Genomic DNA, 14051 nt, shown 5'->3' with positions numbered 1-14051 from the left:
TACTGAGTGGTGATTGTGAACTTTTTACTGAAATTGAGGCATTGTGTTTGTGATTACATACGTTACTCTATAACAAAATTAGTATTTAATTTAATTAGTATTTAATTACCACTAAATTATATGCACAGAGCCAGTCACTCAGGGGGGCAGTTTTTCATTTTTCCTCTATTAATGTCTGAAACTACTACCTGATAGTAATTCTGTTCTGTCCTCTCCTGTTTTTCACTCAGGTATATGCCTTGATCTTAACTGTTTCTGCTCCTTCATCTTAATATTTCCCTTCCTCCTCTTGTTCTCCTCTCTCTACTCTCTCCCTGGCTGCTATCCTCAGATTGCCTGTCCCATCTTTGCTGGCCTTCTGCATTTCTTCTTCTTGGCTGCCTTCTCCTGGATGTGTCTGGAGGGTGTGCAACTCTATCTCATGCTGGTGGAGGTCTTTGAGAGCGAGTACTCCCGCAAAAAGTACTACTATCTGTGCGGCTACTGCTTCCCCGCACTGGTGGTGGGCATCTCCGCGGCCATAGACTACAGGAGCTATGGGACCAAGAAAGCGTACGTGTGAAGACAGGCCTTTTGCACCTGCAGATTGCGAAGTAGGATTATGCTATTCCCCCAGCTGGAAATGTAATATGCAGTGCTGTGTGAACGGCTCTTGCACCTCCCCGCGGACTGGCTTTTCTGAACACACTTAGCCAAAGCCTGATGATTAGCCTTCATAAGATAATCCGCTGAGACAGGGAAATTGTGTGTGCATGCTTGCCTGTATTCTTTTGTGTGTGTGCGTGCACATGTCTGAGTGTGTTTGAGCTCAGTTGTTTGTAACTCTCTCTTCTCCTCTCTGCCACTCCAGATGCTGGCTGCGAGTGGATAACTACTTCATCTGGAGCTTCATTGGACCCGTTTCATTTGTTATTATGGTATTAGCTTTAGTGTCAGACAGTATTATTCCCCTCAATATTTTGATATCATGCAGTCAAACCAAAAGTATTTTACCATGCTTCCTTTGTGAGGTTATTAACAATGCAAAGTCAGTATTTTAGAATAGACTATATGGTTCACTGCACATTTATTTGATTCTCCCTATCTTCTTTCCTTAGCTCAACCTCATTTTCCTCATGATCACTTTACACAAGATGATACGCAACTCTTCAGCACTCAAACCTGACTCCAGCCGCCTGGATAACATTAAGTGAGTTCACTTAGTATTTATTTTTACATTGAAAAAATAAAATAATGACAGACTACAATGGCAGATGAATTTCTAATTTGATTTGGGTTTCCTGTATATCATGTCAATTAAAATTAAATTATTATTTTCCACTTCCACCAGGTCATGGGCTCTGGGGGCCATTGCCCTGCTGTTCCTGCTGGGGCTGACGTGGGCCTTTGGTCTCCTCTTTATCAATGAAAACACAGTAATTATGGCCTACCTTTTCACCACCTTCAATGCCTTCCAGGGCATGTTCATCTTCATCTTCCACTGTGCCCTACAGAAGAAGGTAACAATGCAAGAATAATGTCAGAGTTATGGATATCATTGTGAATAAGCAGATGAAATATTGTTAAGATTGATCAATGAATAAACGGCAGCATATGTGTTCAGCATATAGAGTAATTGCAAAAAAGTACATTTTGCTATAGCATTCTGTTAAAAGCCTCTGTTGCTACACATTGGGTCCAGGTTATTGAAACTAAGTGTTTGTGTTTACGAGTGGCTTTAAAACCAGCCTGCTGTGCCGGTGGTGTTATTTTTTCACAGGTCCATAAGGAGTACAGTAAGTGTCTGCGTCACTCCTACTGCTGCAGCCGCACCTCCACCACCAGCTCCCACGGCTCCCTGAAGAACTCGGGTCTGCGTGCCAACAACCGCTACTACAGTGGCAGCCAAGCTCGCCACGCAGCGGCCCACAGACAGGTGCAGGCAAGACAGACCCACACACATAAATGAAGGCACACACAAAGCAGCATGCACACCTGTTTGTTCATCTCTACACATCAATAAGGCTACTGTTGGGTTTTAAAATCATGTTTTTTCTGAGAACAAATGAAAAGTAAATCTGCCTGTGCAGAAAGATGATTTTACTTGTTTTCAGTGGAAATCAGCTTGTTTCAGTAGAATGAAACGAAAAATCAATTTTCTTGAATAAAATGACTTTCTTGATAGTATCTGATTTATTTTACAACTCTGCCAAAAATTGTGTCAAAACAGAATAAATTGCTTTGGAAACAAGGGAAATTTTCTCACCCATTTTTTTTCACCTTGTTTAAAAGGTCTGTTATGTAAGATTCTGAAGTACAAAATGAGTGTATCTGCGGAGGTTTGATTGCTGATCAATACCAATGACTCACCGATTACTTTGTGAACAACTCAAATTCACTTACTTACCTAACTTCTCATCCCACAGTCACGTTGTTCTCACTTTCCAATAATAAACACTGTACATTACATTACATTTTGTTCTCAGTTAAGAAGCAGTATCAAAGTATTTTACATTGTGATATATAATCTGCTGATTAAACACCTCTATTACAAATCTGGTCTAATCAGCCAACGTCCTCTGTTGGGAAAATTTTACTTTGCCACACGTCTATCCATTACTGGCAGCCCTGTGCTTAATTAACTAATTAATAAAGATATCCTTTGAACTCCACGTGCTATATATAGACACAGACACCGTACGAGATATCCAGAAATACTGTACGTGCTGGCATATGTGCAATGGCACAGAGACATACACACACTGACAGTTGTTTCTCACAGTCAACAAACAAGCTTCCCCACAATGTAATAAGACGCTTCCAAAGAACAATTGTATCAGCCACTGCAATCATGTCTTACACATCTCGAGTTTATTAGTGCCCCTCATGATAACATGACATAGCTGTGTGCCTCTTTACTCGACGCCTCAATCTCTTTGTCTGCCGTGTTTGCCTATTGTTCTTTGTGGATTAGAACGAGCCCTGCAGTTTTGATTACAGCAGCCCCACTGAGTTACAAAGTCTACCCACCGCGTTTCTATATTTAACGTGTTGTCTGTTTGCTGCCACTCACTGCGCTCTGCTCCTTCTTCCAGAGTCGGATCCGCAGGATGTGGAACGACACGGTTCGGAAGCAGACGGAATCTTCTTTCATGGCGGGAGATATCAACAGCACCCCGACACTCAACCGTGGTGAGCCCTCCCTCTGTTGCTGCTCTGCTTCCCCTCTGTTGAGTTAATGCACGCTTAAATGCACACAAACACATAGATTCTAACACACATATAGACATTAACTACTGACATGCACAAAGTATGGGACTAGAGTGAACAGAGCCGTGCTATAACAAGTGTTAAATGTGCACATATGACGGTAATGTATGTTCACATGCCTTGTGTATTAAAGTTAATCAATGATCCAGCTTGTCTTGCATCCAGTGGACAGCAGTTAGTAGCAGCAATATCTTAAATTGAATAACATGGAGTGAGGGCAACTTGGTGGGTGGTGGGTTTCAGTTCATAGTGCAGTGACGGCCACTGGTCAGTGAAAGCACTTACCAACAGCAAAAATGTATCTGGCTTGACCGCTCACACTCACATAACATATCTGTTATGTGAATGTGTGTGTAGGTGTGTAGTTGGCGTTACTGAGTTAATGTTCCTGCCAAAAACCTACGCAATAAACTCCCATTTTTGTAATTATGAAGGTTTAAGTGTATTTCTAATTTTTAATGGTTTAAAGTCAATAATAATAATTTTATTTAAGAAAAATAATACACTTGAACACATCTTAGATCACTTTTATTAAAGAATAATCCTTTATCGACTCCATAACCATCAGAAACAGTTATAATATGCAGCCATTTGCAGTGAAAAGAAGAAAGAGTTTTTTGGTTTTGGTTTATTGACCACATTCTAATATATTTATTAAAAAAAAATTGTGGGCTTTGTCAGCAATAGAACAATAATATACTGGACATTTTTCCGTCGTTCCTGGTGTTTACACAGTCCTCCAACTTTTATCAAGACAGAGATAGGCATTCAGTGTCTGACATAAAAATATCTTAGAAGTTAGGGCTGAAACAATTGATAAAATTGTTTCAAAAGTAAAAATTATCAAAGACACTTCATTTACAAAGGAAATCACATCATAAAATACAGATAGTTAGAGATGTAAATATGAGTGAATTCAAGTTTAGATTATGAAACCACATTAAGATGTTCTCATTCTATTATAATGGCAGCCATTGTTTAGCCTGTGCTTTAAAGTATGGAGGGTTTGGCTGCTCCTCAATTAAAGTAGGTAGATTATTCCATGCCAAGGATGAATCTCACCAGTTTATTTTGTGTTTCTTGAAGTTTCCGTTTGAAAGCTTTGAAAACTGTCTATAAGGGCCCACTGCCATGAACTAACAGCAGTGTCAAAATAACATTGGATCAGACAGGAGGCTAATAATTTCAGACTCTTTTCAGTATGTTTGCCTTTATCTGACATTTACCTTTAGGCCATAGCAGCATTTTGAAATTACTAACACTCCATCAATCTTAATGTCCAGGTCAGAGTCCTTCCTTAGCCTAACTCTCATTCCAAAAAAGACCTAGTCTTACCTAAGCGTACAAGAAGCCTTTTTCCGATTTGATTTCCTATTTTATTGAATAATCAACTAATATTTCCTGTATCTTCTCTTTATCCCTATGAGATACCAGGATAGTTGAATTGTCTGCGTAAAATGACAAAGAACTGTTGCTGGCTACTTTCATGTCATTAATAATAAGCAAAAAGAGTATAGGGCCCAGTACACTGCCATGAGGCACTCCACTGGTGATGTTAAAAGGCTCAGAGAGGATCCCACAAACCTCAATAATCTGTCTTTGCTTTATTTGTTCATTTTATTTTGTGATTTCTATGATTTGAACAAAGACTAGACCAAAAAAATCAGTATCACCATGACACAATATCATATATTGTGTCATGGCATTTTGCAATAAATTATTGATAATTCAGCTCATGTACATATTGCCAAAACAGACATAATTCCTTTCTTTTATAAGGTTCCTGCTTTGTCAATATATATATATATATATATATATATATATATATGTATATATCTATTTGATATTTATTTGTTTAGTTTTCACGTAAGTTACACAGAAATGTAGATGACATTGCAATATATTGTGTATCACAGAGACACATGTGTTTTCAAACCATCATTATAGCGAAATTTTGTGATAGCACTGTATCATGAGAAAGCCTGTGGTTCCCAGCCCTAGTTTGAACTCTGTCCTCTCAGCCTTTTATAGTTGCGTGAGATCAATCAAATCCCATGTCCTCTTTGCAGGGCACTAGCAGTAATTTAAGAGAAAAAAGAAGTGAAGAATGTGTGTGGAGTCACTGATTGTCTCAGCCTCAGCAACTGGTGGCGTCAGTGACACTGTGATGATCAAGGTTGGCTCAGGTTGCAGATTGGGGGGTGGGCGGGGGGGTGTTGATGATGACACAGAGGCAGTTGCTAAATCAGCCGTCACTCTCTATGCTAATTTCATCCATTTTGTTTTTAATGAACTGATTAGCGTGTGAGCGAACAGGGGGTAATTATTCTAATTGAGGAGAGTGACAGGAGCAAGGCAGGGGGTGAGGAAGAGGGGTGCTACGAGTGAGCTAGATGGATGAGAGGTGTGTGCGTGCGTGCGTGCGTGTGTGTGTGGTCGGGCGGGCGGGTCGGTTTCCGGAGCCTCGTCACGATAGAGCAATCACCAGGCCTGGAGGAGACGCACATTGTGGATCATTCCATGGTGCGCTGTCAAACACAAACAACTGTGCTGTGAAGCCTTTATTTTCTGTGCCTCTGAGAAAAGTTTGTCAGTTGGCAGAAAGTGAAAGACAAAGGGGAGCGCGAGAGGGAGAGAGAGGAAAAGAGAGATAGGGAGAGAGGTGCTATCATGGAGGAGTAATTAAGGAGGCCAAATCTAAAGGAGAGAGGCTGTGTTGTTATCACTGGCATCTGGAATCTCTTTGATTTCTCCACTTCACTTCTTTATGAACTGCAATCTCTTCCTGACAATAGTAATGTGTCCAGGAGACGAGGCTCACAGTACACACACACACACACACACACACAGCCTCCCATGACTCCCCTTGCCCTACTTTCTCTCCCCACTTAGAGCTAGTTCCTTTAATTTTCTACAGGATATTCCTATGAGGTACACACGAACAACTAATCCTAACTAATTTGGTGGTGTTTGCCTGTCGAAAAAAAAAAATTCTGGCATGAGAAACTGAGAAAATGTGGTTGAATCGACACAGCAGAACAAGCCAGAGAATGGAGGGAGAGGGGTTTGTGTGGCATGCCAGAAAGATAGACGGGAAGTGTAAGAGGAGGGAAAATGACAAATAAATAGCTGTGTGTGAGTGCATATTTTATTTTATTTTTTACAATTCCCTGCTCCCTTGCTATGTGATGAACGGTAGGCGTGAGACCTGAAGGTTGCACTTAGCCTTGGACTACTCTCCGTCATGCTGTCCTATTTTTAATTTCATGGCATTTCTGTTCGAGTTGCCTCAGGCTCGAGCCATACATGGGCATTATACAACATTCTCAGTGTGCCATTTCTTTGAATTATATTTGTCTTGTAGTGGCATTCACATTTCACTGTGAAATTAACTGTTTCAATGGTTGCACCCCTAGACTACATAATGGCATGCATTACTGTTCTCCCCCTCCGACTACATTGTCAGTGGCCAAAAGAAAAAAAAAAAAGAATGCTCCAAACAGTACCTTTCCCCTGCAATTGTATTTTTACTCAAAGGTTACAACCAGCAGCACTGTGAAATGCATTACTCCATAAAGCACAGGCATAACAAAAATAACCCCATCTGAATAATCATGGTGGCTCTGTGGTGGTTAGCACTGTTGCCTCACAGCAAGAATTGTCCTGGGTTCGAACCCCGGCCGCCCCAGGTCTTCTCTATGTGAAGTTTGCATGTGCTCCATGTGTTTGTGTGGGTTTCCGCTGGGTGCTCTGGTTTCCTTCCACCATCCAAGAAATGTATGTTAGAGTTGACCACTGGCAAAAGAACTGGAGTTGCACCGCGGGCACTGCACCGTGGCTGCCCACTGCTCCTACTGTATAATATGGGTCAAATGCAGAGGATAAATTTTGTTTCTATATATGTGAGTGCTGCCAAATGACAATAAAGAGGGTCTTAATCTTTATTTCAATAAACACTAAATATTTTTATGATTCCAGATGTCATTACTGAGTCTTACAACTATTGTTCGCAGTGTTTTTGCTTGCGTTTTCTCTGCTTACATTTGAAGCAAAGATAGGAGCCTATTTAAGAGTATAAGAGTACGGTCTTGACCTGCTCTATGTGAAAAGTGCCTTGAGATGACTTCTGTTGTGATATGGCGCTATATAAATAAAAATTGATTGATTGATTGATTGATATTTATGATAATAGTAATATACAATTTTTGAATGTTTGTGTGTTACAGCAACCATGGGCAACCATCTCCTGACGAACCCGGTGTTACAGACTCGCACTGGTACCTCTCCTTACAACACTCTGCTGGCTGAGAGCTTCACCCCGCCCTCACCTGGTGTCTTCAACTCTACTGGTTAGCTTTTCATGAACGCGCCAGTCTGTGTGTACAGTCTTGTCAGTGTGTGTGTATTATGTGCTCAGCTTCCTGTCTTATCGTCTGTTGCTCTGTCAGTAGTTTGACATGGTATACACACACTCACTGCTGTGTTTTGAGTGTTCACATGTGTGCGTGTGTGTGCCTGTTTGTGTGTCGTTTTTTTCAGACTATGTAGCTGTCAGACTGATTCACTAGGCTGAGCAGAACAGAGCCAAACAGTGCCTACAGCCTAACCAGCCATCTGGTCAGATCTTGAATCTTCATGAGAACAGCCACAAATTGATTAGAAGTTTAGGTACAGCTGTGTCTGCCAGAAATCTTGAGGACAGCTTTCCTGTTGCCAAGCAGAGAAAAATAGTCAGCTTAAATCATGACGGCCGTAGAAAGGTATCAGGCAGCTCAGTGGCCAGGGACAGTCCATCTGGATGTAGGTCAGTCAGGTGTGAGTGCTCACTGTAAGTGCCTGTGTGTGTGTGTGTGTGTTTGTGTGTGTGTGCTTGCTTCTATCTCAGAGTGGGACTCTTTAAACAGCCTGATATTTTATTGCAATGCTGCATTGCTGCATTCCCAGTCTACTCATTTGATGCCATAACTGCTAAATTAGACATGTTCTTGTAATTGCTCAACAACAGTACCATGTACGTGTGTGGCTGGTCGCTGGCAGAGTACGTACCCGCAGAGTATCAGGCCTTGTGTCTGAGGACTGAAATTTGAGGCGGCGATTCTGTTAAATATTTTAAAGCCTCTCCGCACAATACGTCAAGCCTGATGGCCACAGGCCTGGCAGCCAAGACATTTTTAGAAGAAAGTGGGAGAGGAAGTAGGGCACTTCATTAGAATGTCTAATTACCCACACCACCACCGAAGAAGAACGTTGATTAAAGTCATACTACACATTAAATTTTAATATTGAACATGCCTCTCACTTTTTGGGCGGCTGCGGTGTTTGCTCTGCTCTGTGATGGTAATTTAAGAGAAAAAGCACATCTTTGGTGTGTTGAAGGCAAGTCGTGAAATAAACATTACTGCTATACTTTACTGGGTTTTGTATGAATTATGTATGTATCCAGGTGTCACTGACAGTAGTAAATAAATATCCGATGTATCTTCTGTGGCAACACTAAGTCTGCATAAATCAGAGTTAATGTGACTGTGCGTATGTTTGTGTTTGCGGTAAGAGTTTGGAGGTTGGACGTGAGAGTGTGAAAGAGACAGAGAAAAGGCTGAAGGGGCAGATGGATTTTTATTCCATTAATGGGTCCTATTTAAAATTCCTTAAAAACGAATACATCAAGTTAATGTTGCATCATTAAAGGACACTTACTGACTTGTGTCTTTCATTTTATTCACTCCACATGACTTTCTCTTGGATGCACAGGAACCTTCCGTGACCCAAGTAAGCGTACTTCACGTCAGTTCACATCACTGTAAACTACTCCAGCTTAAATTTTACCATCTGATATTTGTTCTTCTTCTCTTACTGACATTTGAATCTTACTGTATGATAATAACGCTGAAATTCTCTGCTCCCTGTCTCTCTTATGTTTGTGTTTGGGTCCAGAGAGCACGTTATCTAAAGTCCGCGACCCCTGTGGGATGGAAACCCTGCCGCTGAACGGTAACTTCAACAACAGCTACTCCCTGCGCAGTGGCCCAGGGGGTGGAGGCGGGGGCAGCTGTGATTTCCTAGGTGGCGGGGGTGAAGACAGTCCCCCGCCCCTCCTCAATCCCCGTGGCTCAGAGGCCCTGGTAGGCGGTGGCATCCGACGAAACCTCTCTGATGCTGCAGCTTTTGAAAAGATGATCATCTCTGAGCTTGTGCACAACAACCTTAGAGGTGGTGTTGGAGGAGGAAGTGGAGGAGGTGATGTAGGGGACAGGGTGTGTGGCAGCCTGGCCAGGGGACGTCCTCACGTTGGAGTTGGAGGGGGCACAACGGGGACTGGGCCAGAGCCGTCAATAAGCATGGATGAAGAAGAGGACTTTCTGAGAGACGGGCGGCAGCGCACCCCGCAGGATGTGGAGCTGCTTTATAAAGCTCTAGAGGAGCCCCTGCTATTGCAACGTGCCCAGTCAGTCCTCTACCAGAGCGATCCAGAGGAGTCAGAGAGCTATACGGCTGACCTCACCGAGAGCCTGGGCCACAGCGGCCACAGTGGCCAGAGTGCTGGCGGGCAGGGAGGCAACAGAGCGCCTGACTCCCCGGCCCGTGACTCCCTGTACACCAGCATCACCAACCTGCGAGACTCACCCTACCCCGACAGCAGTCCTGAGCCCCTGGAGGTGGTGCCCCGTTCGGCCCAGCCCCCTGAGGAGCTGTACTACAGCTCCGGAAGGCCTGCCCTGGGCTCTCGTGGGGCCCCCATGCAGACCTTCTACCAGGCCCCACCCCGGAGACCGAGTGGGGAGGGACACCAGGCTCAGGAGCCTGCCCACAACGAGGGAGACGGACAAATGCAACTGGTCACCAGCCTGTGACTGGAGCCTGAAGGAAGAAGTTGGGGACTAATGTGATGGCCATTGTCGCCTCCTAGCCCATCTCGTTCTCACGTCTCTCCACTTTCTGCTTGTTTGGTTGCCTTTCTTTCTCTTGACTTTTATTTAACTAACAGATGAGCAAACAGAGTGACCTTCAGGGGGAGTTGTGGCTGACTCTGCAGAAGCAGCCTTTATCTTTGACCTTCCCCCATGTTATGGAGATGAGTGATGGGGGTTTTCCTGCAGAGCATTCATCCACTTTCTCCAACCTGAGTCCTCCCCAGTTCCTTTGGTACTTTAAGGCCAAGTCCAGCACTCTGAATGTACCGATCCACCCCCTTTACCTTCAGATATTTCAAAACTTTTAAACTTTGTTAAAGTTTTTTATGTAATTTCTCTTCAGACCTGCCTCCGGAGATGGGAATATCATTTTATATTTTATCTCATTTCTCTTTCGTACCATCCATAGGTCTTTTTTGAGTCATCATTTGATAGGAGTACTTAGCTGTGGAGACAGGGAATATAGTACACTATTATAACCTAAAAAATGTCTCAAAGAAAGCTCTTCATTGTTGCCAAAAATATCTTTTATTGAGCCAGAACAGAAACTAGAACATTCACAAGGCAAACACGCACTCACACACACGTACACACACATGCATACACTCACTTATCCAGAAGTGCTCATTACTGAACATCAAAAGTGAAAACAGTACTCCATCTAAGTAAAAGGGAGCGAGAGCTTTTGTTCCAAGCAGGCAGTGGAAGCTGATTAAGTGTAGTTGCCTTCATTTTCTCTTGCTGTGAATCGACGACTATGTACAGAAGTGGAGTAGAGGCGGAGGCGCTGCATCACCCCTCCAGAGCAGGAGAACCTTCACCCATATGACTGGCCAATCCTCTCCACTGTTCTCTCTGGTTGTTTGCTTTAGGCATTTGAAAAGTTAAATGACTGCCTTGCTATTATTTTGGAGAGAGTATTCATTTTGTTGACTTTGGATCTGCATCCTCTGGGGGCTGCGAGTGTGGACCGCTGTCGCTCCCTCCCCCCCTGTACTTTGCTGTTAGAGCCTAGCCAGATGAAGTGGACTTGTTTCCTGTGTGTGGTTGTGACAAGCAAGACTGTAAATGTCGCAAACGCACTGGTCGACCATTTGGTATAACTGTGTACATAGGAACCACACATGAATCTACTTTATTCCTACTATGTAAATAGAGACACCAGATGATCAAAAGCAACAAAAAGTAACAAATACTATGAGAAATGACTTCTTGTACTGCAACAAACCAACAAAAGAAAAAAATAAAATGTTTTGGAGTTTGTGACCTGAATGATACACTCTATCTCTCTCCCCTGTTGCTTGATCTCTCGCTCTCTCGCTCTTCTGTGCCCCAGCACTGTGCCATTCAGTGAAATCCAATGGAGAGAGAGAGACAGAGAGAGAGAGAGAGAGTGAGAGAATTTATGATGTGTAGTAGATTTTATTTATACAAATTAAAAATGGAACTAAAAAATCCTGGCACAATTTTTATGTAATATAATTCATTACATGTTGTTAATATTTGACCTTTGACATTCCCGGGGTGGAATTGCCTACGGCAGCGAGGGGCGGGAGGTGTGGGGCAAGCGAGATAGATGTTGTCAAATGTCATACTGTGCCTCACAGGCACGATAAAGCATTGTGGGTGAATGACAGCATCCATAAAGTGATTTGGTTTGTTCTTGTATTATTTGGAAGATACCGGTATAACCAGATTACTTACTTTTAAGATGGGTTTTTAGCATGAATGATAATGACATTTGTTTTGCTATCAGAGAATATTGCATTTTGCTGTTTCTTAAAGATAGTTTCAGCATTACTCCAGAGCCCAATGTGACAATTCATTCATTTCATGTGTGCATGTTTGTGTGTGACTGTATGAATGTGTCAGAGTGCTTGTTTGTGTGTTAAGTGTCCAGTGTGTGTGTGTGTGTGTGTGTGTTCTTGCCATGCGCCAGACTTTTGTAAGTGCACACGCATTTGAAAGGCTATATTTTTTGTGACGTGAATTGAATGCACGTCATACAAGGGGGGATACTCATCTCAGAGAGCTGCCATTAGTTTTCCACGTCAAATGGAAGTTGCTCTTCAGGTACAAGGAGGACAGGAGAAATCAGACTGCCTCGGGAGACATGAGATAACCATATACCATGAAAATGACAAGCAGGGTTGACTGATCGGGAAGAACATGTTTCCAATATGCCACCTTATGCAAGCGATACATTTGAGAAATTAGCTGTCAAGAGAGAGCCACTCATGAGGCTCCTTTCATCCAGCTGCAATCTGTCTGACCTTTAAAAAAAAACTGAGAGTTTGCCTTCTTCTGCGATTTATTTATAGGTATTTGTTATGGTTTATTTATCAGTTTTATGTATGTTTTTTGAATGTTTATTCACATTGATTTATTCATGGCGTTTTTTTTTTTTTGTTTTTTTTTTGTTCTGACTGCCTCCCTCGTAAACCTGCGGCAAGCGAAAAGAGTGTGATGTGTGGATGGAACGTGAGCAGAAAATAGATGCATCCACAGCAGTGTGACATTTGGCAAGGGCCTGACTGTCCCACTTCTAAAAGAACCCAAAGGACAGCTTTTAGCTGTGGCTCCTGGGGCTGAAAGAGAGAGAGATAGAGAGAGAGGGTTAAAGACAGACAAGGGGAAGGGATTACAAGGATTTGTCACCATTTATTCCTGTTATTCAAATAACTTGTGTAAGTAACATTGTATGGGCCGCAGAGCACGGTGAGGCTCAGAAAGAAGGCCCCGGTATCATCACTTGAGCCATACGGGGAACATGTGCAATACTGGTTTGATGGTACATGACTTGGATTTTGCAGCTGAACCTGGGAGTTTGTGTTTACAAATGAAAAAAAGACAATATGCACATGTATTCTGCTCTGCTGCAGTGCTGGACAAAGTGAAGCACGGATCTTATGGCTCAGTGGTGGAGCACTGTGCTGAGACAGTGCTCACTAGTCGACCGAGGACAACTGAATGTATTTTAACAAGCAGGACTGAAAATAAAACAATTCACATAAGACGGTCATCATTCTCACCATCATCACCATTAACTCCATCCCTCCCTTATTGTATTTGACATAATGTGCTGATGCTGATCTGCGGTGCTCAGCTGGGACCTGCCCCATGGAGAAACACTGTTTAGCCTGACACTCCCCACGAGAGGAGGAATGTGCGTCACCTTGGGCCTGCTTCTCTTTTTCCAACACCTCCAAGCTCCTCTTTTTCCCCTCCCCCAACCCCCTCACACCCCACATCTCATCCGCATTTTAATATCAATCTCAATGGACTCCATTAGTGCAGCACTTCTTTGAGAGTGTTAATTTGTTTTGTCAAAAGCTTTGTTTATCCCAGATTAATATCTCAATAAACAGAGGAGTGCTGTACTGTGGTAAATGATAGTGATTATACAGTAGAACATCTGCGGCCCACGCTGTCGGACGAAGGCTCACACAACGGGAGTTTCTCAACCATTCAAAACCCTCCAAACCTCTGATTACAATAATAACACCGTGGGTACTAATTTACTGCAGTGTTTTCGCCTTCACTCTCTTTCCGGCTCTCTTTTTCCGTCTTTGTGTGCAAATGGTTGACACAATTCCCATTCCATGCTGGTGGCAAGCCTGACGCGTGTGCTCCAGCGGTTTGGTGGGAAGTTGTTTAAAAAGTGGGATGCCCAACCTTTGACACAGTGCTGTCTCACCCCTGCAGCTTAGTGTCAGTGGAGAGTGAGCTGTGGCATTGTTCAGTCTATCATTAGACAGCAGAGGTCCCAGCAGGCCGACAGTCTGTTCACTTGCAGTTGACCCTTTCACACACAGACCTTTTTTTTTTATTTTTGATTTGTGATTTGTGTGGCCTAGATCACACCAGGAGGGCGGATGGGATACTGGTGTG

At 43.0% G+C, this 14051-nt stretch overlaps 1 protein-coding gene across 1 annotated transcript in view; it reads left to right on the top strand.

Moving 5' to 3' along the window:
* Positions 1 to 11693, top strand: part of adgrl1a (adhesion G protein-coupled receptor L1a) — a 66498-nt gene extending 54805 nt beyond the window's left edge. Inside the window, exons 17-25 of the mRNA XM_042393497.1 lie at positions 332 to 552; positions 851 to 917; positions 1098 to 1189; positions 1331 to 1499; positions 1760 to 1915; positions 3075 to 3171; positions 7476 to 7598; positions 9001 to 9018; positions 9184 to 11693. Of these exons, the coding sequence (XP_042249431.1) occupies positions 332 to 552; positions 851 to 917; positions 1098 to 1189; positions 1331 to 1499; positions 1760 to 1915; positions 3075 to 3171; positions 7476 to 7598; positions 9001 to 9018; positions 9184 to 10100 (1860 nt within the window). The 3' untranslated portion in view covers positions 10101 to 11693. The remainder of the gene's footprint in view (positions 1 to 331; positions 553 to 850; positions 918 to 1097; positions 1190 to 1330; positions 1500 to 1759; positions 1916 to 3074; positions 3172 to 7475; positions 7599 to 9000; positions 9019 to 9183) is intronic.
* Positions 11694 to 14051: the final 2358 nt, after the last annotated feature.

This window comes from Thunnus maccoyii, chromosome 18, assembly GCF_910596095.1.
Source record: "Thunnus maccoyii chromosome 18, fThuMac1.1, whole genome shotgun sequence".
Classification (NCBI taxonomy): domain Eukaryota; kingdom Metazoa; phylum Chordata; class Actinopteri; order Scombriformes; family Scombridae; genus Thunnus; species Thunnus maccoyii.
Note: the sequence above shows the minus strand (reverse complement) of the source record. Positions and strands in the feature narration are given on the sequence as shown.